The following is a 27,460-nucleotide window of genomic DNA, read 5'->3' on the forward strand; positions in this document are numbered from 1 at the left end:
CGCGGCTCAGAGAGCCAATGGAAAGTCGCGGCGCGCGCAGAACTTACCCTCTTCCGCATTGGCCCCCCTCCCTTCCGCCCGCCGACATCCACTCAGCCCCTGGCGGAGGAAGTGATGTCACAGGCCCCATGTGAGCGGATTGCAACACATGCAGCTGCCTGGAGAGAGGGAACCGGTGTCCTACGTCAGAGCCGCCGCCGCGGAGCCGCCGCCGGGGAGGAGCAGCCACTGCCGCCCAGGACTGGGCCCTTAGGTAAGGCAGGGGTAGGGAAAGGCCAGCGACCACCGTGGCGGGTCGCGCGGAGCGGGAAGAGGAGGGCCTCTCGGGGGTGGCAAGGAAGGGGGCCGCTCTGCCCCAGCGGCGGCGCTAACTCTGTGGTCTTGGTGTCTCCGGGCCCCGCCGGGCCGCTCTAGGGAGGAGGAGGCGAGAAGATGGCGGACGACCCCAGTGCTGCCGATAGGAACGTGGAGATCTGGAAGATCAAGAAGCTCATTAAGAGCTTGGAGGCGGCCCGCGGGTGAGCGCTGCGTCCGGCCCCCCCGTGCCCTCTTGGTACCCGGACCTCTCAGGATGGCCGCCCCCGCGCCGCATGGCCGGACGAGGGGAGCCAAGCACTAGCCAACTCCCGCCTTCTGGACCTCTGGATAGTTGCCCTCTACCCAGGGGCGAGGGTCAACGCGGTTGGCTGGAGAAGGGGTCCTTCACCCGAAGGGGTCCACTCCCGGGGCTCGGACCGCTCGACCCCCTCGTGGCAGGCCACTGTTACTTCTGTACCTACCCCTTCTAAGCCCTTGAATCCAACTCGTCCCTCGTCGAGTTCCAGGTACTACCACCCAACTCGGGTGCTGTTGGGGGGGAGGGCTCGGCCTTCCTTTCCGAACGCCCTACCCTGATTTCCTCTTTTCCCCTCCTTTCACGTTCCTTAGCCAGGCCTCATTAAAATGGCATCTTTCTCCAAGGTGGGTGAGGTTTGGATGGAGCAGGAAGGAGAGGTGGTCAGGGACGATCTCTTTCTGACTTCCCTTGATTTCTCTGGGTCTTGCAACTCTCCCAAGATGACTTCCTCCAAATCCTCCAATCACTCTGGAGCTTCCTGCTTTTAGCTATTTCAGGATCAACCTGTAAACTGAAAATGCCAGCGTGTGCGGGGTGGGGGTGTAGGAGAGGTTTTGGTTGACGAATCTATGTCTGTATATCTAGGAAAAATCCAGAGTATGGAGCCGTTGATATGAATTGCAACAGGAAGCACCCCTTTTAGCTTCTCGGGAACTTCTGGGGATAGAGATGCCTGATGCTTATTGAAATTCAGAACTGAATTAGGTGGGCTTTGAGTCTCCTTTTGTAAATTTTGGTAAGAAACTCTAGGCGAAACCACTGTGAGACAGGTAGGCTAGATTAAGTTTGATTTATATGCTTTTTAAATTAAAAAAAAAAACTCGTTTGAGGAAGGTGTATCAGAAGTATTCTTGTTTTCTCACTTATTTTGTTTCTTTCCCATTCATGGAAACTTTTTACTTGTAGGAAGTGGCAAAAAAAGTATTTGGAACATTACATATTTGTCTGAGCATTCTTAGAATAGAGCGACCTGCCTCTGGCCATTATGAAAGTTGTTTTCAGCCCAGGAATTGAACATTTTGGTTTCTAACCCAGGTTGGTTCTTAATTGTTATATATGCAATGATAGGATTAATTAAGCTCTGAGTTATTACTGTTTTGTGAAAGATGTGCTTAGTTCCATGGAAGGCCCAAAGTTAGGGGCTGGTTTTGTGATTGTCTTTTGTTTTTAATAAATTAGTGACAATTCTGGTTGTTTTGTGATTGTCTTTTGTTCTTAACAAATTAGTGACAGTTCTACTTGGGATGAAGTTCTGAAAGTTTGGCCCTCTTCAGTGACTTGGGCTCTTTTTCTCTAACATGAACTGAAGGTAGCAACTTATTTTTTATTCTTTAGGTTTGTTTTTGTATTTAATAGACTATTTAGACTTAAGAATCTTACAGGAACTTGAACACAGGTAGTCCTGTGCTACCTGATAGAATGAATAATTATTCCCCAAGTTTGAGACTACTGTACAAGAAAGGTAATATAGGTAATGACCCATTATGGTGCACTACCAGGAATTAACTGGGTTCTTTTGTTTCACTAAGATCTTCTATTGTGTTACTTGAATCCTTCAATTTAGTATGGCTTTTTTAATAAATTGCTGTTCTTGCAGTTTTGTTTAAAGTTGAAAGTGACCTGTAGATTTGTTTTCTTAATTTGGAGGTAGGTTCACACATTACAATTTGCATACATTTTATCCTCTAAAGAAGTCTAGAATATGAAATCACAACTGTACTTGCCTGCTGTGAAGTACCGTGGAAGAAATATCGCTGCTTAATAAGTAGCAGCATTCCTTTCTAATGCTTGATGAAGTTCATTCTTAAATTTGTTCCTAGCCATGTTACCTAGCCACTTGAAATTTTTAAGCTTGAAGTTTTTACACCTTTGATTAGCAAAGTTCAGTAAAGTTTAAAAGAAGTTCTTAACAAATAGCTTTTCTTCCAAGTGATGGAGTTAGTTGGACATTTTAGACAGGATTAAGTTGTTTAAAATAGCTGGGGAGAAGTCTTCCTCTAAACAATGTGGTTGGTAATCATGTTCTACTTTTTTTCAGGATTTGGTTGCATCTCGAGCTCATGACAATTTAAAATCTTGGCCATCTCTGGGTATCAAGTCATAGGTTTATTCTGTTTAGTTCAGCAGCTTCCCAATACATACCAGTTTATTTTGGGGAACAGCAAAATTGTATTTTCATGGCCGAGTTGTATTACAGTCAGACTCTTTAGATTATCATAGTGTACAATAAGAAATTTTTTTCCTTCTTTACCTAATAATGCTAAAATATTTCAGCGAGAAATGTAATGGACTTTAAAGACAAACTGCTTGGCAATGAATCTGTGTGCTGGTGTTTTGGGCACAGTCTGGGTTTCAGGAGAAAACTGAGGTTGTAGCATGGTTATTAACATTAGATAGTGAAACTTAGTGACGGATTAATAGAATTGTTTGATTTGAAGGGGGTATAACATGTATAACTTAGGTTGGGTGGAACATACCTATTTAGTTTCGTATAAGCCTGGTTGAATGTTAGCATGGGCTAATAAAATAACCAGCCAATTTTGCTTTGTATAAGTGCCACTTAAAGTTAGTGGTTGTTTCGTTGTTTCTTCACAGTTTATGATTGCTCCTGGTATATTCTCCACTGTTAACTTAAGGACAAATGTGTACATGAGCCAAAATAGAAACTAGGGCCAAGTGAATACAATGGTAGTTGCAGGTATTCTGAATAAAGAACTAAAGCAGGTGAATAGTAGGTGAGAAATTTTAGGGTTTTTTCTAATTTTTTTTTGAACCAGCAAGAAATAGTCCCAGAAATAGTGTTGGAACCTTTGTAGTTTTCAGGTTATAAAATCATAACCAGAGCCTGTCCTAGCCAAGGACAGTGGTGAGTGTGACAAAGGAACAGCCAAGGTTAATTTGGGCTAAGTTGTGTCTGTGAGTGTTGGAATATTTTTTTCACTTATCTTTAGCAAGGAACCTTGTATGTTTCAGATATAATGAGGCCTCAGATAACCCATGTTTAAAGATCAGTTAATAAATGATTTGGGTCTTCTACAGTGGTCTTTAGGCTTTTAAAAAGCCTTCTGCTCTGTTAAAAATAACTTGTAGATACCTTGACTTTGAAAGAATTATAAAGTACTTGGCTATATATGACTCTTTTCTGCCTCCAAATATAACTCAGGGGGCGGAGGGGGACTATTCTTTACTCTCAATAGTTCTGATACCAGATTTGTGGGTTTTTTTCCCCTACACCAAGCAATTCTCCAGTTCATAGGGGATACCAGCTGAGTGTCCTACAATTCAATTCTGACACTATGGAATTAGCATCAGATCTCACAAGGGAGAGGACTCAGTCCCACAGACTGCCCTACTTGCAATGTCTGGGTCTCCCCTACTGACTGACTAACAGGCTGTAAATTGAGGCTTCAGTAATTTGCTATGATGACTCAGAACTCAGGGAAACACTTAGGTTTACTTGTTTATTACAAAGGATACAGATGAACAGCCAGATGGAAAGGTACGTAGGGCAAGGTCCAGAGGGTTCAAGTACAGGCCCTCTGCCTCTGTGGAACTGGAGTGCACCACCTGGGTTTACCAACCCAGAAGCTCAGTAAATCTTGTGTAGGAGTTTATTTATAGAGTTTAATTTGCAGCTTGCAACACCCCTTTCCCTGAGGTCCTTGGATGCAGCCGAAAGTTCCTACCTGGGTTAACACAGTCTTCCTGGTCACTAACCTCATCCTGAGGCTATCCAATAGCCCCACCCTCATTTCATTAGCATAAATTCAGATGTGCTCCTAAGGGTTTTAGGAGCTTGTCAAAAGCAGAGGACAAAGACCAAATATATTTCTTACTGTACCACATGATTATTTTAATTTCTACGAAATTTGTCACATTGTGTTGAATTAAAAGTGAGTAATTTTGCGAGGTCAATGAATAGGTTTTTTTAAATATAGACAAATATGGACAGGTATGTAATATGGACCGATTAATATGATTTTAATTAATTAAAGTATGTTAAATGCGTTTGAGCGTCTTCCCCAAGTGAAATATGTTGCTGCTTAGAACATTTACTTAAATGATACTTGGAATGTTCTCAACACGATGAATCTCAGGTACTTTTTTTTACTTTAGTTCTCTATATCCTTAAACGAAGATGGTAACTGATACCAGGGTGGTAGAGGAATTTTTTCATCTTCTCTCTGTCCCCCTCCCCCCATGAGGTAGTAAAGGGAAGCTGGGGAAGAGAAAAGTATATTCGATAGGGTGTGGTAATGTTCCTAGGTCCACTCCAAGTGTCATAGGCTGCCTGTCCCAACTCAGAACTAGGCCTAACAGCCCTTGTATTCTGGCATGGTGTTCTCTGCACCGTGAATCTAATGAACAATTACTCTCTTTGAATTTCAACTCTTGACAGACTTCTCATTGTAATAGCAGATCTACTTATCCTTCCAGGAAAGGAAGGCTTGCTCTGGACACACTCTTAGGTAAGCAAGAGTGCCTAATCAGAATACCATTTAAGGCCCAGTGCAATGTGGTTTATAGGTTCCCATCTCCCACCCCACTACTCCCCACACACACTGGTGGGACCCTTTTTCTTTGTGCTTGGGGGATTAGGGTGTGCTCAGTGTAGCCCCTTATGCTGGGAAGGTGTTCGAATATGAGAAAACTTAAAATGTCAGTTTTGCAACAGGGCTAAATGGTCTTCAATCCTATTTGAAGTCAGCAGAAATTTTCCTCTTACTTAGAGCCACTGCTGGAACTTTCCAACTGAGAACTTGGGGCAACAGAAATTTCTTCTGAGCCCAGCCTATTCTCCAAAGATTTCAGAATAGAACCTTCTTGGATATATTCCGTAGGTGTCTCTTAATTCTTCAGCAGTCTGCTGTCTTGGGAGAAGGGATTAGGGAAGTTCAAGGTGGTTCTTTCCATCAGGTTGGAAATTATTATGAGATTTCTTTCCTTATTTTTGTCACTTTCTCTGAACAGGTATCTTTTTCTTTGAATCTAGGTGAAGGTCAAGAAAAAGAATGATTTTGCTTTTATTCTCACCCTCAAATGTAATTGAATTTAATTAAGAGCCATAATTTCCTCATTCTCATAGATACAAAGATGAAAACAGACTTGATTCTTTTACATTGATAGACATTAAACTTTACTTTAATCCAGTCCTTTTTCATCTATTTAATTTGTATATAATAGGTGCCTTATGACTGTTAATGTGTTTGTTATTTTTTAATTCTCCAAGTTGTTTTATATCTTAACACCAATATTTAGACATGTAGCTTTCATCCATTGTATACTTTGTCTTTACTCTTGTCACCATCCTTCCTGTCCACTTCAAGGACTTGACATTTTTATATGCCTGACATTGCGCTCTTGTCATGCAGATAACTTGGGGATAATGGTCTTGTAACTCTTCTGTTTTCACATTTTCATTTGCTCCTATAAGATCTCCTTAAGAAAAATGATTCTAGTCAAAACAAAAGTTGTCTTTCTCTGCCAAATATCTGTGGCCTTCTAAATTAGATTTTCCCCCAAACTCACATCTAGGTATATGAAAAATGAAGCCCACAAATTCATTTTTACTATTAACTAGTCAGCTTACAAGCTTCATCAAACATCTGTGAGTTGAACACTAGGCATTTTGAAAAAATGTGTAATACAATGAGAATGTGATTTGACACAAAACCCTGGAGTGATGAAATGAACCATGTCTAGCCCCATATTAGTAAGTACAGAATAACAGTACATGTTGAATGGGTTGTAGTGTAGCAGATAATTCAGGTCTTAAATAAGGAGCTGGGCATTGTCAAAAAACAGATTTTGTAACTACTCATGCAGATTTCCTAGGCAAGGCAAGTGTTGTCACAGAATGTTACAGTGTCAAAGAATAACATTGGTGTTATTTGGCTGATAACAATTTCTTTGATACAGTGGTGGAATGGAGCTGAAACTGATCTACAACTTTGAAATAGTAATGGAAATTCATTCTTGATTAAAAGCCAGTTAGCCTGAAATTAGAGCCAAAAGCTTTGTGTAGGTTGATGGTTGGTGAGCTGTCAGGATATTGAAACAGTGCAGAGTATTTGCACGCACGTTCCTTCTTGGTAGAGTTGGCAAGACAGTGCTTAATATAGTCCCAACATAGTTTGCCTTTCAGCCTAAATAAACTAGTTTGCAAGTAATGAAAATGTACTAATCCTCAAATATTAATTCCTTATCACCTCCAGCATTAGCTTTTTACTGAAAAAAATAAAAAGTTTACTTTCTGGCTATCCCATTTCTGTCATCTTAGGGTTTTACTACTCCACTTAAGCAAGGAAGGATCCTCAGGAAAGACCGGGTTAGAGGTTCATGGCAGAGATGTGTTTTAATCAAGTAATGAAACTAATTTTCAAAAGATGTGTTGAATAACATATATTTTTGACTCTTCAACAGCTCTGTGAGGAGAGCTGTTATTGCCATTTTATTGATGAGGAAATTAAAAGTACAGAGAGATTAATATCACAGCCTAGCAAGGGGTAGTGCTAGATTCTGTTTGTACTTTTCTGATTTCAAAGCCTGTGATCCTGTTATACCACACTGCCTTATTCATTGATTAGTATTTCTTCTGCTGAATAGAAACATTTTCCATTCCCTTCTGAAAGGAAGACTCTTGTCCAAAGAGGTTTGCCATTTCCTAGAAGGAGGAGGTGTGCTGAGATCCAGGAGTAAAGATAAAAGAAAAACAGACATGCTATTTGCAAATCTATCCTAGGAAGACTTTGAGTGTGAACATGTTTATTCTTAATGAGCATCCATGGTGAAGGAAATAGTTGCTTTTAAATCCCTCCCCAGAAGCTCATTTGTGTATTCAAAAGATGATTAACAGGAAAGCTGGCTTTTGTTTTATTTGAGAAGTACTTGCATATTGATCAAGAAAGATAGGAGGTGGACTTTGATTTATAGGGTCCCATGTAGAACACCGGTAGTGAGTCCCTGGAATGCTGGTTGTGATTGATAACTCCTGGCTTTGCAGTGATGTGAGAATACTAGAGAAATTTTCCAGCTTCTACTTCTCCCTGGTGGAATATTCCACTAGGTTAATTCTGTGAAGTTGTTAGACCTTTTCAAAGAAAAAATAAGTCTTGTTGTAGAAAAGTAATACTTCACATTTTTGTTTTGGATGACTGAGTAATTCTAGTGCTTTTGAGTATAAAATACTAAAATGAACCTTTCTAAACCTTGCTGAAAATTTTTGGGACGGATTATTCTGTCTTCTAGGGTAGAAGATGTTTTAATGTTTTGGTATGTTCAGATCTTGGTCCTTCTCTCATCTGGTGATGGCATCTAACCTTAAGGCAATTTGCACAAACCAGTTTCAGGTAATTTTGTCTAGCTTCTTTAAACAGTGACAGAATCCTCCCTCCTGGTTTGATATTCTATAAGGTCTTTATAAAAAGCAGTCATATCCATCTACCTGCATCAGAGATGATATTGGGCCGTGGAGGTGGGCAGGGGAGGATCAAGTTGGGGATGAACAAAATTGAGGGTGGCAAAAGAAGACAGGAAGTGTTCATTCTGTTATGGTTTGAACTTTAGTGAAGCTAAAGCTGGGACATTTAGTTATTTCCAGGCATGAGTTAGTTCCACTCCAAAGATTGGCAAATTTTTAATAGGTATTTTATTTGTTAGTTCAGAATAAATTTCCAGTGTCTGTTTTTAGAAGAGTGTAGATAGCAAAAACTATTTCTGTTGTTAGGAAGTAACCATTTATTCATCACATGTTTGATTATCCACTGTGTGCTAAAATGATTTTTGCCCTCCAGAAGCTTATATAGACCTCCAGTATAACCAGTGTGTTTCACTGTTTGATACTTGGTGGAAGAGAAAACGGGTCAGAGATTTGAGGTGATTAATTCTGGATATGTAAAAAATACTGAACCCATGCCACAGCTTTAGGATAAAGCCATTTAAGCTTTATATAGCTATTTAAAGTTTTTGAAGGGGATGAATTTCTGTTTCTCCCTTATGATAAATTACAAAACAGTTTCTAGTACTTTGGCCATAGTGTTTCGAACTGCATTTTTGGTTTGATTCTGTCAGAGGATTTGGCAAGTTCTGTAATCCAATAAAGGTGATCACCATTCCCACAAGGTCAACTCTTAACCTCTCTTTGGACTTACTCAGATTCAGATAAAACTTCAACACCATCTAAGAGTACTTTTTTACCCCCTTCTATGATATTAATTCTTTCTCACTTAACTGTCGAAGGACAGGGAGTTAGGGCCCAAGGAGCTAGTGTTCCATCTGGTTATCATTTAGTAAGCACTGTCTGCTCTCCCTGCGAGTCACTTGACATATCTTACAGAATCCTCATGACCTTGTGAAGTAAGTAGAAATTGAGGCCCAAAGGGATATATGTAATTTGCCCTAGGTCACACAGATAGGACAGGACATGAACTCAAATCTGTCTATTTCTAAAACCTGTGTTTGTTTGTTCATAACTACCCTTGTATGCTGTGCCCATATTAAACCCATATCAAAAAGATTGATTTAGTCCCTAAGATTAAACTTAGTTTTGTATATTGTTAAAAGCTGGTGATCCATATAATGCGGCTAGCTTAGCAACTCCGAGAAATTATTTGAGGTTTAATTAAGTTCAGCTTTGTGAGCTTGAAAAGGGTATGTCCTGTGCACAACTGTGTCATCAGATACAGATGAAAGATTAGAATACAGGAAATCCAACTAGAGAGTATAGTAGGCAGTCTCTAAAATGTTCCTGGTCCTAACCTGGAAGTAATTCTCTTATGTCAAGGTGATGAAATAGATGGCAGAGCATTTAATACGGAGAGCGCTCTGGCTGGAAAAAGTTGGACATCTCTGAGCCATCACAATTCACTGTGGTTGTTATTGAGAGGGTAAAATGACAGCAGCAGCTCACCTGCAGCAGCAAGTGAGCTCTGTGGGTTTCAGGGGGTGAGGTCATGGAATCTGATTCAGCTGGCCAAGAGTATCTTGCTTAAAGGCATAGAAAACAAGTCAGACGCATTGATTCTCAATCCTAATTATGTTTTAGAATTTATCTGATTCTATTTGAATCAGTCTATTTGAAAATTGAAACTCCCTCTTACTCACAGTTTCTACCATCCTCACTTTCCCTATTTGATACCTATTGAATTAGAATAGAGGAAGGAGAGGGTCCCCCCCCCCATCTGAGTTTGTTTTGTGGGGATTTTGTTGGTTGCTTTTGGAAAGATCTCCAAGGATTTGGGGTTCTCCTGCAGATGGGTAGTGGATGAGCTTGTGGGGCCACATTTTTTTCTTCCTACATTTCTAAAGTGTTCTTGAGCATTGTTTATGGTAACAGACTTTCATAACGTATTTGCAGTTCTCATAGCGTGACTAGATTTTTTTGTTTGTGTGCCATTCTTTTGAGTGACCAGAAGGCTCCTTGTATCCAAAGATTGGAATTCTGAAAGCCCTAAAGTTACACACACACACACACACACACACACACACACACACAGATACCATAGCCCAGGCTTTGCTGTGATTACCTTGAGTTTTTTCCTTAGAGACCTTTCAGCCCTGGCAATTCAAGTGACCAGATGTTTTTCTGTCCATTGTGTTCAGGGGCGGTGAAACCTTGGATAGGGTGGGTGGTGTTACCACCCCAACCTCCTCCCATCCTAGGGAGAGAGACTTCCTTTAATAGTGTCTTTGAGAGAGAGGAAAAGAAAAGCTGTCAGCTATTTCTTTAAATTCTTTTCCTTCCTGAGTTTTGGCTGGTTTTATTTACTGTTCGTATTTAGTCTATTTACAACTACTTCTTCCTGTCTCCCAGCTGTTGTATTTCTCAGAAGTTAGTCTTCTGGGTGGAAGCACTGATGAACCCTTCTTTAATAAAGGAAAGTGTCCCTAAAATGATGAGAACAAGAAAGAATGTGAGAGCAGAGATCCCCGAAAGTATTACATAGCACATTGTTATATGTTGTGTCTTGCTTTGTCCGGTTTTTACAACCTGCATGTGAATCATTGCGTACCTCGTAATTCACTGGCTTTACAATGAGTGTCTTTGATTTTGGAAAAGGAATATAGTGAGAAAGCAAGAGTGTATGAAAATTAAAAAGGTGTAGTTTGCATGTGTATAGTGAGCACCTCCTTAGCTTTATTTTTCTTCTCTGAGAGTTGTTCACTCTTACTTTAAAATGAAATATTCAGCTTCCTTGATTTTGTTTTGGTGTTTACACAAACTGGTCAGACAACTTTGATTGGCTTTGCCTGGGGGATAAATGAGTGTTTATTTTGTTTGGAAACTTTCCTGGAAAAACTTTAATCTGCTTGTATTAAACCCGAGATTAAAAAAAAGAGAGAGAATATAAAGTAGCTTTAAATTTCTAAAGTAGAAGCCTTACGTTTATTTAATACTCATTTCCTCTTCACCAGTCAGGTGTCTTATAATAAAAATGAATTCAGAAATGTGAGGTTCCCCCTAGCTGGGGTAAAGAGAGTCACAAAAGGAAGCTAGTGAAAGGTAATTTTTTGAACATTAGTCAAAATTCAAAAAGAGCAAGAGGCTAAGACTAACTTTGAAGGTAGTGTAAGTGGAGTCCTCTAACAAGATTGTTCTTAGGTATGTATCTTCACTACTTTGTACCTTCTAGAAGTTACTTGGATGTGAGTGTATGGTTGTCCAACTAGTGGCTATACAGTAAAGTTGCTTAATGAATGCTTATCTTCTTAACCTATCTGAACTAGGAATTAAATAGCTGCTTATCTTTAAGGTCCTTGTTTTGTCCTCCACTTGATTATCTTGCTTTAAGGATTTCCTTCAGGCATTTTGAGTTCACTAGGTTAATTTGCCCAACATCCTCTTTAGCCTCAAATTTTCCATCCTTTGGAGTTTGGTGCCTGTTCAGTCCCTGAGATCTGAGCCTTTGATTCTGCTATCCTTGGAGCCCCTCCTCATTCCACTCCCTATTTATTGCCTGTTTGCTAGTTCATCTCCTAGGAAACTACTCCTAAATCAGAGCAGTCCGCTTTTAAAAACTGAGTCCTACTTTTGAAAAATAACTCCATTGGTCCCTAAAGATTGCAGGAGCCCCTAGGGTGGAAAAATACGCTCTCTTGAGAATTGTTCATCTATAAGTAAGTATAAGCCAGTCAAGTCCACTATTCAAACTGATCCATCCTCTTTCCCCATCTTGTGTATTTTCATATTATATATTTGCATAAATTGACAACCCCTGTGTCAGACTTATCTGCCCTCTTTTTCCCCCTCATCTTGTATATTTTCATATTATGCATGTGTATAAGTTGATGATGCCTGTGTAGAGACAGATAGGTGGCACCTACGATCTAGACCATGTTTGAAGTTAAATTTACTTGCCCAATGTTTCCAGCCCCTCCCAAAGCAAAGTTGTTTAAGGAATGACTTTCTTCTTTGACCTACTCCAGAAAGAATTATCAGAAAGGCTTTTTTGGAAATTCCTCTTTAAAAGCCTAGCAAGAAAAAGTTTATTACATTTGATTGCTTAAAAATAGGATCTCAAGAGGGTTTTGTTTTGTTTTGGTTTTTTGTTATTGTTTGTGGTGATAGAAGATAACTAGTTTGTTTCATTTGGTAATTCTTTTTCCAGTTTCTAGTTCAGAAACTGCACCGTGGCCACAGGTAGAATTGTGTGTGTGTCTGATCATTTGATTTCTGAGCACCTTGTCCTGGTTTTCCAAGTTCCTTTTATGTAGTTGCGCTATGAAAATTAAAATGAAAAACATTTTAGAGAGCAATACACATGATTTAATATAAGTGTGTGCACACGCACACAAGCAAGGGATTGTTCTGAATCATTCTGATCTGTCAGTACTATATTCGAAGTTTTAACTGATTTGAATATTGGGAATTACATTTATGTAGATGAAATAACTGGGTCATGTGTGGTATTTTGGAACTTTATTTTCCGTGAAGTGTATCTTGGAAGCAGCTTTGTTTTATGATCATTTTGCTTGTGTGTGTGATGACAACTGAAGCTGCTTATCATAAATCTGCTTGATTCTTTGGTTTGTCTAGAATACTTGCTCCCCTATCCGTGGGGTGGCAGCAGAGCACACACCATGCTTTACCTCATACTGTAATTAATCAACTTGTGTTCATTGGGGAAAGTGTCACAAAGGTTATGACCAGCTCTCTAGGTTTTGAGTAGAAACCTCAACAGAAGCAATGCTGGTTTGGGAGCTGTAATAACATCAACTGGCAATCTGAGAGTAACTTTTGATAATGGAAAGGCTAGATAGCCAGCTTCAAAAAAAAAAAAAAAAAAAAAAACTTGTCTGACAAAAGGATCTGTGGAATTTACTGCTAGGAGAAAACTTTGAGAAGGCGAATCTTGTATAAATGAGGTCCCTTTCCAATGCTAATACTGCAGAGAAACAAATTCAGTGGTGTACATTTGTCAAATTAATTTTGCTATATGAAGATGTTTCCAGACATGTTCAGTTTTCATATACCTGGAGTTACAAAGCTAATATAGGGGTTTTCTGTAATTTTTGCTCCCCTGACTGTGACTCTTTGCTTCTCTCTTATTAGTCACCCGGTCACAAAAGCCCATTTGATTTGAGGTTGTATCCATCTTTCTGATTTCTTTTTCTTGCCTGCTTCCACTGGACATTGGATATTTGCAGTTCTGCTAAAATCAGTGTGTTTGACTACTGTGAAATTACGCAAGCTCAGTAATTAGTGCAAAGTTTAGACATGGCATTCAGGGCAGTTTTCCCAGTTTACCTAAAGAAAGCAGTCATTTGTTTCCCTGTGACACTAATATTTACAATGATTAAACTTGTCATAGCCTCTAAGGACATGATCTGTAAGAATCTCAGGAAGTAGCTTTCTTACAAGCTCATTAAGTATCAAGTAGAAACATTTTTTTTAATTACATCAGATTTTTAATATGCTTTGGCTTATATCAGATCAACTTTTACCTTCAAAATATTAGTTGACTCAGTTTATACTGTAGGTCTTGTAAGAAAGCCAGCCGTTAGAGCTGGTCAGGGCAAATTTAGGACTTTTAATTTCCTATATATATTTGCGGTGTAGATTTGATTCTTTTCATATTGCCACTTGTTCTTATAAAATTTATCATTTAGTTTTTAAACAAAAAATTTAATTTAGTAAACATAAATTAACATTTCTTAAGAAAAATCATTCTTTGGCTTTTCCAGTAAGCTGTTAGATTAAGAGACCCGGAGACCTTAAAAGGAAGTATCCTATTATGTACTGAGTCTTTTCCATAGATATTTTAGTAACAGCTTCATTGAGATATAGTTTACATACTATAAAACTTACCCCCCTTTTAAAGTGTACAATTCACTGTTCTTGTTGATTTTCAGAATTGCGCAATAATCACACTATATAATTTTAAAACATTTTCATCAGCCCAAAAAGAAACCCACTCCCCACACCATCTCATCTGATCTCAGAAGCTAAGCAGGATTGGGCCTGGTTAGTACTTGGATGAGAGACCACCTAGGAATATCAGGTGCGGTAGGCCTTAAAAAAGGAAGGAAGGAAGGAAGGGAGGGAGGGAGGGAGGGAGGGAGAGAGAGAGGGGGAGGGAGGGGGAGAGAGGGGGAGAAGGGAGGGGAAGGAAGAAAGGAAGGAAGGAAGGAAGGAAGGAAGGAAGGAAGGAAGGAAGGAAGGAAGGAAGGAAGGAAGGAAGGAAGGAAGGAAGGAATCGAAGAAAAGAGAAGAACCGAAAAGAACCGCGGGGGGGCGTCCTGCCCCCCCAGGTACATACCAGTACCAGTCAACCAGTCATCCCCCATTCCACCTTAGCAATTAACTCTTCTTTCTCTGGATCTCAGTTGCCTGTCCTGAACATTTCACATAAATGGACCCATAAAATATGTGGTCTTTTGTGAATACTTTTTTCCTTTTATTGCTGAATAGTATTTGATTGTATAAATATACTATGTAGTTTATCAATACATTAGTCAAACATAGATTTTTTTCCCCTTAACTTTTTTCTGTTACAAATAATGCCTCAGTGAACCCAAGTGCTTGTGTGTACAAGTTTTTAGGAGTGGAATGGGTGGATCTTGTGGTAACTTAACTTTTTGAGGAAACGCCAGACCTTTCCAAAGTACTGTACTGTTTTGATTCCCAACAGCATTGAATAAGGGTTTCAGTTTCTCTACATTCTATCTATATATCTTGGAAAAATGCCTATTGAAGTCTTTTGCCCGTTTTTTATGTCAGTTGTCTTTTTGTTGTTGGGTTGTAAGAGTTACTTACATATTCTAGATATGTCCCTTTTCAGACATATGATTTGCAGATATTTTCTCATATTCTGTGAGTTGTCTTTTCAATTTCTTGAATGTCCTTTAAAGCACAAGTTTTTAATTTTGATGAAATCCACTTAATCTAGATAATCTTTTAAATAATTTTTAGTGCTATTTGGGTGTTAATTAGAGTTTATTACATTTGCATTGTCTAAACTAAGAAGAGAGTCAGAGATGATAAATAGTACCTTAAGGAATGCGAGTTAACAGGAATCTTTTTTGAAAAGGAAACAACCTAGAGCGAACTCCGTAGGTGATTTTAATGTGCTGCCAAATTTGAGAACTGTTTTAAAGGAAGTGCGTTTCAAATTTTTTTAAACATATAAATGGGCTAAATAGTTTATTTTTTTAAAAAACTTTCATATGTGTCAAAATATATACAACATAAAATTTACCATCTTAACCATTTTAAGTATACAGTTTAATAGTATTCAGCACATTTACGCTGTTGTGCAACCAATACCCAGAACTCTCTTCATCTTGTAAAATCGAAATTGTATGCTTGTTGACAAATGCCCTATTTCCCCTTCCTCCCAGCCACTGCAACCACCATTCTTTCTTTCTCTATGAAATTGACTACTCTGGATACCTCATATAAGTGGAATCACAATATTTTTCTCTTTACAACTAGCTTATTTATTTTACCGTAATTTGTTCAAGGCTCATATTTGTAGCATGTGTCAGAATTTCCTTTAATGTTGAATAATACTCCACTGTGTCTATATGCCACATTATTTTTCATCAATGGACATTTGAGTTGTTTCCACCTTTTTAATTATTGTGAGTGTTGTTGCCATGAACATTAGCAAGTTATCTGCTTGTTTCCTGGCTTTTACTCTTTGGGGCATATAACAAGAAGTGAAATTGCTAGATCATAAACTAATTCTGTGTTGAATTAGTTGAGGAACTGTTGTGCTGTTATTCATAATGGCTGTACCATTTAACATCACCCTTGCAAACACTTATTATTTTTTTTATAATGGACATCTTAATAGGTGTGAAATGGTTGTGTTTTGATTTGCATGGCCCTAATGATTAGTGATTAGTTGATGTGTTTTGATAATGTAGTTTATATTTGCTTTAAGTAGAACTAGGAATAATTAAAATGAGGTATTTCTTAACTGATGATGCTAATAAATTTTTCGAGGATGTGTAAGTTAAAAAGATATGTTACTGGCATCAGTATTGAAGTTAGGTTGCTGGCTGCTCAAAAGAGACTATCCGTGTGGCAGGGCCTTGGTGGTGTCCTCAGTAGTTCAAAGTTTGGTCCTGGCTTTTTTTATTTTTTCTTTTCCTTTTTAATTCCTTCCACTTCCACCCCTGACCTTGGATGTTGCCGTTTCCCCTTAAGAACCAAATCTTTGAAGGCAGGGCATCTCCTCCCACAAGCTCATGCATGGCATACACCCGGGGCATGGCACCCCTGGTACACTTGGGGAGCCTGGAGCACCTGGGGTATGGTCTGTGGCTCCACCTAGGGCACAAACCCTAGGACCTTCTGCATATAAAGCAGACATGCTAACCACTACATTATGGAGCCACCCCCTGGTCCTGGCTTTTAACTCAAGAAACTTAAATTTGTTTGGGTACCCAGAGTTCACCAGACTCTCAGTGAATTGCTGTTTTTATTCAAACTCGAAAGCGATTAATATACAAAATACATGTAGAGATAAATAAATGCATTTTTTGGTTGGTTTGTTGGGAGGGGAGAGAGCGCGTATGTGAGATTTTTCCTACCTGGAATATTTATGTGAATTCCAAGACTCTCTTGTCCCATTATCAGGATATTTGGGATGCTAAATTAGTGATTATAAATTTTCAAGGTGAGCCTGGAATTTAAAGAAAAAGGGGAGAGAACAGGATGATATTAAGTTGGTATTTTCATCTAGACTTTGGAAAGACTTGCTGCAATCATCCTATGATGGCATCTCGCACTGGAAGAAGAGCCACCAGATTCCAAGCGTCTGCCATGGACTGTCAAATTCTAGCCTGTTGTCACTCCTTTATCAAAGCTATTCTGTGTCCTTGGGGAATGAGGTGTTTCCCAAGTATCCCTTAAAATGCCTTACTTCTTTACATATTTATTCTAATAATCAAACACCTACCATATTCTGAACACTATTCCTAGCTCTGGAAATACTTTGATTACACCGGTATAGTCTTTACCTTCCTAATCACTTTGAGAATGATCTATTTCAGAATCACTATTTTAGGGGCATCTCACTCTAGCTCTCTTTACTAATGATTTGCATGATTTTAAACTCTTATGTGGTGCATGAACCTCTAATGTTATTCTTTCTTCCACAGCAATGGCACAAGCATGATATCATTGATCATTCCTCCCAAAGACCAGATTTCACGAGTGGCAAAAATGTTAGCAGACGAGTTTGGAACTGCATCTAACATTAAGTCACGAGTAAACCGCCTTTCAGTCCTGGGAGCCATTACATCTGTACAACAAAGACTCAAACTTTATAACAAAGGTAATCTGGAGCCTGATCATTTTCCTCCTCTACTTTGTTTATCTTGGTTATATTTTCCACTTTGAGCCTGCTGTGGTGATTTTGGTCACTGGTATCCCCCTTTAGCCAGCCCTCAGCAGTGTCTCTGTGGTCTTGTGAATTTAACCTTTTGTTGTTGTTGATTTGAAAGTTAAGTAGCATTTACTGTACTTAAAGGAATAAATCTTCTTTAAAACATTTCAAGAGTAATCTTCAAAACTAAGGAGAGAATTCTGCTTGAGAGATTTATAGATATTTCTGCTTGTTTAAATTATAAGTAAAGGGTCTGGTACAGTAGGCTGTAGGAGTGTTTCCTATCAATTGGGGAAAATTAGCTGTGTATTTAAGTATAGAAATTGTTCATGTTTTTTGCAGTACCTCCAAATGGCCTGGTTGTTTACTGTGGTACAATTGTAACAGAAGAAGGAAAGGAAAAGAAAGTCAACATTGACTTTGAACCTTTCAAACCAATTAATACATCATTGTATTTGTGTGACAACAAATTCCATACAGAGGTAAGCAGTTCAAGCACAGAATATTTTTATCACCCCAGAAAGAAACCCCGTACCTATTAACAATCACTCCCATTCCCATTCCAAGATTCCTCAGCTCTAGGCTTTCCCTAATCTATTTTCTGTCTGTAGATTTGCTTACGCTAGGCATTTCATATAAATGGACTCATTCAATTTGTGGGCTTTCGTGACTGCCTTCTTTCACTTAGCATTATGTTTTTAAGGTTCATCTGTATTATGGTGTGTATCAGTACTTCATCCCTTTTTATTACCAAATAATATTTGCCACATTTTATTTTATCTAATCATGGATGTGCCACATTTTATTTACCAGTTAATCAGTTGGTAGACATTTGTGTTGTTTCCGCTGTTTGGATGTTATGAATAACGCTGCTTTGAACATACATGTACAAGTTTTTGTTTGACCATATGTTTTCATTGGGGGTATATATACCTAGGAGTGGAATTTCTGGATTCTACGGTAACTGCATGTTTAACCTTTTGAGGAATTTCCAGAATGACATTCTGAATGACATAATCATTCAGCATGTTTGAGGAAAGGGCTAAGCTGGGTTTGAAGAAATAATTGGCTAACTGCTCCCTATTTCTCCCTACATACCCATGGTACTTGCCTATAATCTTTAAACCCTCGTTTTCATGCTCACAACTTATAAAATCTTCAGTAGCAGGACTATAAGAGCTTTTTTTTCCCCCATGAAACTTTTGAGTGACAGAGCTGCCATAGGATAACTTTAAGGGTGGAAAGGAAACCTCATTAGAGTGACCTAAATCAGTCAACAGTAGAACAATCAGGAATTCATGGCTGGCTTCTGGTTCAGTCTCTTGCCTTTCATCGACCTAGGGAAAAATCTCTACAGTAGAATTAGAACTGACATTTGTCGACACAGTTTACAATGGATGGTTTTTGCTAACATGACAAGAAGTCCAATTCCAGTTGGGTCCTGGTCAGTTGCAAAGATGGTCGAGATGGTTCTTCTCTTGGCTGTCACGGCCTTCTTCTGGCAAAGGCTTCATTGGGGAGGCTCTTAGCCACACCCTATCCCCCCTTACCTGGATCTGATTTGACGAAAGCATGTTTTGAATTTTGTTAACTTAAATAGTACCTGGTACTCTCTAGCTTTAGCTTACTTATTAAGTTAGCCTCATTGTTTTTTCTAAACCTTAACTCCCCTTCCAAGGTACCATTTATTGTTGCCTTTGTTTATTTTCACTTCAGTCGATATGTCAATAATTAGATATGAATGTAGCATACTGCACAACACAATCTGTCCTTTTTAATAAGTATAATTATACATTCTCATGAGGGATATGTCTATTTCCTGATGAGCAGAGCAGTCTTGTTGAAAAACTAAATCAAGCTACCTAACAAATTATTTCAGTAAAGCAAAATTTTTAACATGTCAGTATTTCTTAATGCTATTTATCAAGCATGGTTTGGTTGAAGATTGATTCTTAGTAATTAATCTGCTTTCTAGTCAATTCTGAAGGGCCTATTTTTTTTTCCTTAGTTAAAATGGAATGGATAATTCTTAGCTCTAAACAAGCTACTACCTAGCAAGTTAGTCATCTACCAAGCCTGTAGTTTTCAAACTCCATCATGAAAACTCTCGCCCATCTCTATGAATTTCAGGACTAAATATTTGCTTTCAGGAGACAGAAATATAGGGATGTAGCGCTAACCCAGAAGGAGGGTTTTCCCCTATAATAACTCAGAATCATTAGTCGTGTTACCTTTAAAATAAAATTGAGTTTTATATCTTGATGTCAATAATAATGATTAAGACAGACAAAGGAGTTAAATGAAACATTTCAACACTAGAAGATCTTTTTATAGACTTTCTGGGTGTTCTTATTTACTCCTACTCTAGAGTTGATTTACAAGACATTGTTTTCTATAATGAATATTGCCTATTAATGCCAGGTTATTAATAATAACAGAAAGTCAACTTTTAGAGGTTAAACTTAATGTGATTTCTATGTTCCGTAGACTACCCTCAGTCTAAATCAGATCAAACACTAGGAAGAATTTGAGCCCTAAAACTCTTTGTGGGCTTCATAATCATGTGCCTGGGTCAGATTTGTTGAAAGGCTTAACATCCATATCATTGGTTTTCTCCTGCATCAGGAATTCAAATTTGTCTGTGTGGGTTACATATTTATAGCTGAAGTCTATAAATTACTCCATAAAATGGTTTTTTCTGTAGTATTCATACCATTCTGAATGGGGTGAAAGGGCTTGTTTACGTCCTTTCGGATTTTGTCTTGACCCTATCAAAGCTTTGGGATTTATTGTATGGTACTTGCGTTTGCTTTTCAGGCTCTTACAGCACTACTTTCGGATGATAGCAAGTTTGGCTTCATTGTAATAGATGGTAGTGGTGCACTTTTTGGCACACTCCAAGGAAACACAAGAGAAGTCCTGCACAAATTCACTGTGGATCTCCCAAAGAAACATGGTAATATAGGAAGAGAACATGAGCCCATTTGCTTTGTGCTAGCAGTAAGGAAACAAATAGTAAATCCAGGTGATGGGAGAAGCATCATGAAATGACTTATGACTTAGTGGTGCTTATGGCTCTTCTCTCAACAAGAGAATTAGTAGTCACTCTCTGAAAACAAGTAAAGGTATATGCTAAACATTTAGTTAAGGGAATAGTGATTTTTCTCTGTCCTTTTCTTGGGTAATAGCATGATTATTTAGTTACTCAGCAGGGCATCTTGTACTTCTTAATAATTGACTTTTTCTTCTTGCCACTTTTTTGTCAAAGGTAGAGGAGGTCAGTCAGCGTTGCGTTTTGCCCGTTTAAGAATGGAAAAGCGACATAACTATGTTCGGAAAGTAGCTGAGACTGCTGTGCAGCTTTTTATTTCTGGGGACAAAGTGAATGTGGCTGGTCTCGTTTTAGCTGGATCAGCTGACTTTAAAACTGAACTAAGTCAATCTGATATGTTTGATCAGGTAAGTGAGAAGTAGAGGTTCTATTATGTAATTTTCTTACTGGGAATAGAGAGTCCTCTGAGAGTCCACTTTTACAGTGATGTATTCCAGATTAAAAAACCCAGCTCTGAATTGTCATTTAATGTAGAAAGATCTTTTTGTTGAACATGGGCTTGGCTATAAAAGCTATTTTGTACTCTATCACCTTATATGGCAAGAAGCAGCAGTTCTCCCTTTTCTCCACAAGAAACTTATTTTGTTTGTGTTTAATGTTGTTAGCCTCTTATATACTCTAATAGAAAATGTACAGTGATTGGCTGGGGAAGTTTACCCTGCCAGTATTGCTTACTGAGACTTGCTAATGAATAAATCGAGCCCTTTCCCCATATTCTTCTTTTTTAGACATCATCGATCACATTGCTGACTTTTGCATGTCATAAGAGGGAGTGGGTTTTGGTAATGGTGTTTTGATGTACTGATTATGTTTTTTTTTTTTTTAATTGTGTCAGAGGTTGCAATCAAAAGTTTTAAAATTAGTTGATATATCTTATGGTGGTGAAAATGGATTCAACCAAGCTATTGAGTTATCTACTGAAGTCCTCTCCAACGTGAAATTCATTCAAGAGAAGAAATTAATAGGTATCAGTGAAATATAACTTATTATGTGAAATGTTTTTATATGTATACATGTATGTACATGATTGTATATATCAAACAAGACACTCAAAAGGTAAATGAGGAAGGATTAACATTTATATTAAGATCTTCAGTGGAATCATTTTCAATCTTTCTTAGTCATTAGGTCTAATAAACCATGTTTGTCTTTCCACCGTTTTTACCCTTTGGCAATAGGAACCAAACTTTAGTTTTATTTCCCATATTAATTATCCTTGTAACAGAGTGATGAATTAAAGAGAGAAAGCCAGAATTAAAGACTAGTGTGGTAGCCATTTGGGTTTGTTTCAGATTTAACTGAGCACACACACATTTACAAATGGTTCTATGTTTGGCTCAAGTGTTACCTCTTGAGAGTCAATTTCTGCAGCTTCAACTAATGGTATTTCTCAGTGACTTTTGGCACTTACTTTTAAATTGTTTTTTTTCCCTCCCCCTCTCTATGACTTTGAGTGTAAGAGGGTCTGTGTCTACAAAGGAAACTTTAATATATGTCCTTATTGACCTGTCCCTAATCACAGGACGATACTTTGATGAAATCAGCCAGGACACGGGCAAGTACTGTTTTGGAGTTGAAGATACACTAAAGGCTTTAGAAATGGGAGCTGTAGAGATTCTAATAGTCTATGAAAATCTGGATATAATGAGATATGTTCTTCATTGCCAAGGCACAGAAGGTATGAGAATTAGAAAATAAGATTGCTATTTGTTATTGACCTATGTATTCAAGAATCCTGGGGTGGAGCTTTTGGAAAGGAGCAGTTAGAAAGCAGATCTGCACCTTGTTCTTATCTCTCATTCTGTAGCATATTCCTGCATAGATTTTTCTGCTTAAACTGATAAATGTTTACTTAAGATTGCTGTTTTCTGAGAACAAGGACTGTCTTAAATGTCTTTGGTGTTTCCTTACGATAGGAGCAATGTACCCAGAGGCTCTCAGTGCATGCAGATAAATAATCTTATGAAAAGGTTGATAGAATTAGTTCAGGAGCCCTTTCATCTAACCTAACTCATCTCATGGGACTTAGACCTGTTAGTATATGAGAAACAGGTTAACACATTTTTTTCCCCCAATACTACAGAGGAGAAAATTCTCTATCTAACTCCAGAACAAGAGAAGGATAAATCTCATTTCACAGACAAAGAGGTATGTGATCGTTTTCTTGGCTTGGTGATACATGTAAGGAAAGATAAATCCATATGTTAGAGCACTGGCAACGTAGAGTATCTGCCTTGGGAAACCAGACCTCATACTTGTCAATTAGGGACAACAGGAGGTGCTCAGCTCCTATCTGCCACATACTAGTCTGATACCAAAGAAGGAGGAACTGTAGTTCCTTATTTTTAAAGTAGTTAAACGTTCTTATCCTCGAAATAGTAGAGGAAGATTTAACTGAATAGTGCATCATCTGCACTGTGAAACCTGTGCTTTCTTCACTTTCTGTATCAGCTCTTTTGCAGGTTTGGTGTAAATGCATCACCACAGCTTAAGGTGCTACGTGCCCAGCACAGATCCCTTTAAGTAGTAGCTTCCTCAAATTCTGAGATAAAGGACTTGATTTTTCATGAGGCTGCTCCAAAAAGCAGTTCTGGCATGTCTCTTCTGGGCTGTTGAATGAGTGCTGCCTAGAGACAGTTCACAGCAGCCTGACTTCTTGAGACAACAACAGGAACCATAAGTTGAAAAACTGCTAAGTGTGTGTTGAAATTTCATTACTGAGGCTTGAGCCTGCAGAGGAATGTTGTTTGAAATATTCAGAATTTCTGTGCTATCACAATTATGTCATCAGAAACCAGAATTCACTTAGAGAGTTTTACACACATACACATCATGAGAGGGAGAATGGTGGTGGGTGGTGGGGCAAGGGTCACTGAGTATTGATATATCCTCATCCCATTGTTTCTGTATCTCATGGTCACCCCTGAAGACAGGACAGGAACATGAACTAATTGAGAGCATGCCCCTGCTGGAATGGTTTGCTAACAACTATAAAAAATTTGGAGCTACATTGGAAATTGTCACAGATAAGTCACAAGAAGGATCCCAGTTTGTGAAAGGATTTGGTGGAATTGGAGGTGAGTAGCCAATTAGAAAACTAAACTTAAAGCCAGGGTCTCAGACCAAGGCCTTTCCTGTACATTACAAAATAGTTAACTTCAGGTTAGATGTGCTCATCTCATCCACGGAGGCAGCACATAGCTGCAGGTTCCTAGGTTAGAACCATTTTTAATCATCACCTCTTTGCTTTCTATAATTCTGCAAGGGAATTGGGCTTTTCTTATTAGAGTGAACCCTCCCCATCCTGTGAACTCAGATGATTTACTCTTTGGTTTGTCCCCAGGTATCTTGCGGTACCGAGTAGATTTCCAGGGAATGGAATACCAAGGAGGAGACGATGAATTTTTTGACCTTGATGACTACTAGGTAGTCGACATGGGTCCGGCAAAATGTGCCTCACCCTCCAGCATCCAACCCAAGGAGCATACCCGTGGTGGAATCCAAACAGATCCCTGCCTTACAATTGGAACATTTCCAGAACTTAATCCATGAGCATTGGATATTGAAAAGAAAACCGAAACAAAACCAGACCCAACCCTACACTTTGGTTTGTCATGGTGTCAGCGCAGCAGCCTACAACTAAGTTCCTAAATGCCACTTTGGACTAATTTAAACAAGAATCCCAGTTTTTACTTTTACTCGATGGTGAAATTGGTTGCTCTTGTATTTTATGGAAAAAAAAATGATTTTTTTAACCTTCATACATAGAAGCAAAAATACTTTAACTGCTGTAAACCTTCAAAAGTTAATAGAAATGAGATCATACTGGTTTGTTTCTTATTTTGATTGGAGAAAAATTAAATTGCTGCATTTCGCAGTGACCCATTTACATGGCATTCTCAGCTTAGACTGCATAAGAAGAAATACACGTGGTGAAATGTTGGAACCATTTCTCTCTTGGTCTCTTGTTTAATGTTGAAAGGGTGAACTAATAGGCAATTTCAACTTCACTCCCTCACACTACCCGTGCCCCTACAGACTGTCAGTTTCAAGGATGCAAATTGCATTGCAGCGTCAAACTGACAACATGAAGCATTTGGGCCAGTGCACCGTTTCCTTCCACCTGTTTTGCAGGCGCATTTGTGCCCAGGTTTTGGGAGCCCTTAGCATCAGCTGCTTTGACAAGGGTTCTCACAGTCTTAGCCTACTAAAAACCAGTTTGGGATGGATATGGGGCTTCTGTGCTATTGCTGGGATTGGGAGAAATAAAACATGCAATATAAGTGGAAGCAAAGAAATTTAAAGAATATTTTATTTTGCTTGGGTCTATCCTTGGTCTAAGGGAGGTGGTCGTGTTTTCCTTGTGTTGGATGGCATGAGATTATGTGAATGTTTTGATTTATTAAAAAAAAAATGAACTGCAAGGTTTTTCACAGGAACGACAGAAAAGACACGTATGACTGTGCATGTAATTATAAGCCCCTGACCTCCTGGTGGGGTTAGAGCATCTGTTTCAAATACGGGACTTGCAAGCACCTCTCATAGGAGAAAGTATGGGAGGCGGGTGGGAAGGGCAGGGGTGGGAAGGGATGGGACACAGCTTCTGGCACCAAGGACTTAACCATGTTGGATCCAAAAGTGGGCCTGAAAACCTGAAGCTCATACTTCACAGCTGAGCTGTGAGTCGGACTTGACCCCAGCTAACATGCAAAGTCATGGCGTGCCCGAGGTGGTGACAATAAACAAAGTGTGTAGGATGTGCCCAGTGGTAGCAATGGAAAAAACGTATACCAAATGGACTTTGAAGGACTAAAGGTTTTAAAAGTCAATTGGTATCACCCCCCCACACTGATAGGGTAGTGGGGTGCATTTGATTTTCAAATTGGGTACTTCAACACTTTAGTGCCTGACTGCTGTTCTTCACTGACTTGACTCAGTCACTCGTAGCTTTATTGGTCTGAACCAGCTCCTTGTTCCCAGGTTGCAGACCTGCCTATCGTTCCAATAATCCTGTTTCACTTGAATGAAGGGAGTATGTCTTAAATGTAAAGTTTCTGGTTCTCACACTGTATTCTGAGGTCCAAATGACTGTGGATGTGTAACCTGATGTCTCAACCCCCAATGAGAAGAGTCAGTTCTTTGGTATTCACCAGCGCGGGAGGCTTCACTGGAACAGGCTTTTGCTTTGGGCTCTGCTGTTTGTTTGCAGAACACCCAAGAGCGAGCAAAAACATGCTCTCTTCGCAGCAGTACCTTAGGGTTTTGCCATTGTAAATGGGTCTAATGTGATATGACAAGACCAGAGAAATTGGATGTAAATTTACATTTTTAAATATGTTTGTTTCACATGATACATTTAGGGTATGCAGCTCCTTTTGTAGTTTTTATTTTTACTATTTAAGTTTGGAAATGATGCCAAATTTTTGTATTTCTTTAATCAATGTGTTCTCTTCGGTGATATATATTGCATTATATATTGATGTGTGTATCAATATATACTGATATGTATTACACTTACACATACAAACACATAAATAAGAGGGGGTGAAAACCGTAGCCTTTGCATTCTCTATAGCCTCTACAGAGAGATCCTAAGCAGCGAAATCTTGGTGTTGTGATATACAGAAATGGAGAAGAGTATTAAACCATATTTAAGAATATACTTTGTGTGCTTGAGATTCTTTAGGAATGCTCCTAGAAAAGTCTGAATGTGGAGAACGTGAGTGAGCTCTCCAAGGCATGTGTCAGTTTAGTAGTGGGTAATAACTTTTCAGCCTTAGATTTTAGTTGTCTTCACCACATTTGCCTATGGAAAGGTGCATGCAAAGGATGTCTGAGGTCATGATCCCAAAAGTTAACACCAAAGGGAGGAGGTTCAAGTTGTTGGACCCAAACTAATTTGTGTCTTCCCCAATCCCACATCCACGCTAAGGGGAAACCTGCCCCCTTTTTTATGGCATTTTAAGTATGTTATCTCATGTAACCCAACATTGCATGGAGGTGGAGGGCATATCCCTTTTACAGGTGATGAAATAGGCCAGAAGAGATTAAGCGGTAGCCCTTCAGGAGCAAAGCCAAATGTTATCCCTGGCCTAATTTTAATTTCAAAATTTATTCTATATCTGGTTGCTTTTGAGTCAGTAGAGTGGGCTCAGTGGAAAAGCAGAGACACTAAGCCTCCCACTCCTTGATTTTGTATTCCTGGCACTGGGTAGGAGAGGAAATAACCATCCAAGAGTAAGTCGGAGGCTGGCCCAGTTGGAGCACTGCTTTTAGGCCAGGTCAAGAACAGAAGAGAATTTAACTCTTCTCCAAAGGCCGAGGTGCTTGGAGCTCCTATGTGGTAGCTTAGGAAGCCTAGTTGAAGAACCAGGATGGTGCACGATTTGCTTTCTCCAGATTTAAGAAAACGTTTTTAATAAAATTGACCCATAACGGCACTTTTTCTGTCACTGCTTTTTCAGCATATATTTGCCCATTTTCTCATCTGGTGTAGTTGATAGCCTTGATGAAACCCAGTCACCCTCTGGGAGGGACAGACCTGCCTGTACATGCCTTTCCTCCTAATGCATCCTTAGGTGCTGTTTGAAGTCAAAAGTTGGAAAGTAGCACAGTGGTGCCGGATATGTGGGCTGTTGTGCTTGCCTGTCTGGACCTGCAGCACTTGCCATCTTTCTTCTCCGGCTCCAGTTCTCATACCGTGACGCTCCCAGACAGGCACAGTGGATTCAAGGCTGAACGCCAAGGTGGAATTTTAAGTCTTGTGCCAGCTTCTCCCTTGTTGCCAATTTGAGTGAGTGCCTGCTGGGACTCATACCTGCCAAGTCCCACCCTGATGAGACACTGCCTCCAGGGACATAGGAACTGACCAGCCAAGGAGTGAAAACATTGGGTGCC

The 27,460-nt window shown here is 39.1% G+C and overlaps 1 protein-coding gene across 2 annotated transcripts; it reads left to right on the forward strand.

Moving 5' to 3' along the window:
• Positions 1–106: 106 nt before the first annotated feature.
• ETF1 (eukaryotic translation termination factor 1) lies at positions 107–26,223 on the forward strand. Of its 2 annotated transcripts, XM_016160608.2 has the most exons (11): positions 107–253; positions 415–518; positions 17,225–17,400; positions 17,794–17,933; positions 20,269–20,407; positions 20,720–20,910; positions 21,399–21,528; positions 22,086–22,241; positions 22,647–22,711; positions 23,493–23,640; positions 23,907–26,223. In XM_016160608.2, the coding sequence occupies exons 2-11, from the start codon at positions 433–435 to the stop codon at positions 23,987–23,989; spliced, it is 1,314 nt and encodes a 437-aa protein (XP_016016094.1). In that variant the 5' UTR covers positions 107–253; positions 415–432; the 3' UTR covers positions 23,990–26,223. The 2 variants fall into 2 exon arrangements, with proteins under 2 accessions (XP_016016094.1, XP_016016095.1); XM_016160609.2 differs by lacking the exons at positions 107–253; positions 415–518 and adding an exon at positions 582–824.
• The last annotated feature ends 1,237 nt before the right edge of the window (positions 26,224–27,460 follow it).

This window comes from Rousettus aegyptiacus, unplaced genomic scaffold (assembly GCF_014176215.1).
Source record: "Rousettus aegyptiacus isolate mRouAeg1 unplaced genomic scaffold, mRouAeg1.p scaffold_m13_p_7, whole genome shotgun sequence".
In the NCBI taxonomy this organism is placed as follows: Eukaryota; Metazoa; Chordata; class Mammalia; order Chiroptera; family Pteropodidae; genus Rousettus; species Rousettus aegyptiacus.

What these genes read in the sequence shown, in the direction of transcription:
- ETF1 (XM_016160608.2), top strand. Translation starts at nt 433, where the DNA reads ATGGCGGACGACCCCAGTGCTGCCGATAGGAACGTGGAGATCTGGAAG. An exon ending in ACTCAAACTTTATAACAAAG is followed by an intron (nt 17,401 to 17,793) that starts GTAATCTGGAGC and finishes TGTTTTTTGCAG; the next exon opens with TACCTCCAAATGGCCTGGTT. An exon ending in AATCTGATATGTTTGATCAG is followed by an intron (nt 20,911 to 21,398) that starts GTAAGTGAGAAG and finishes TAATTGTGTCAG; the next exon opens with AGGTTGCAATCAAAAGTTTT.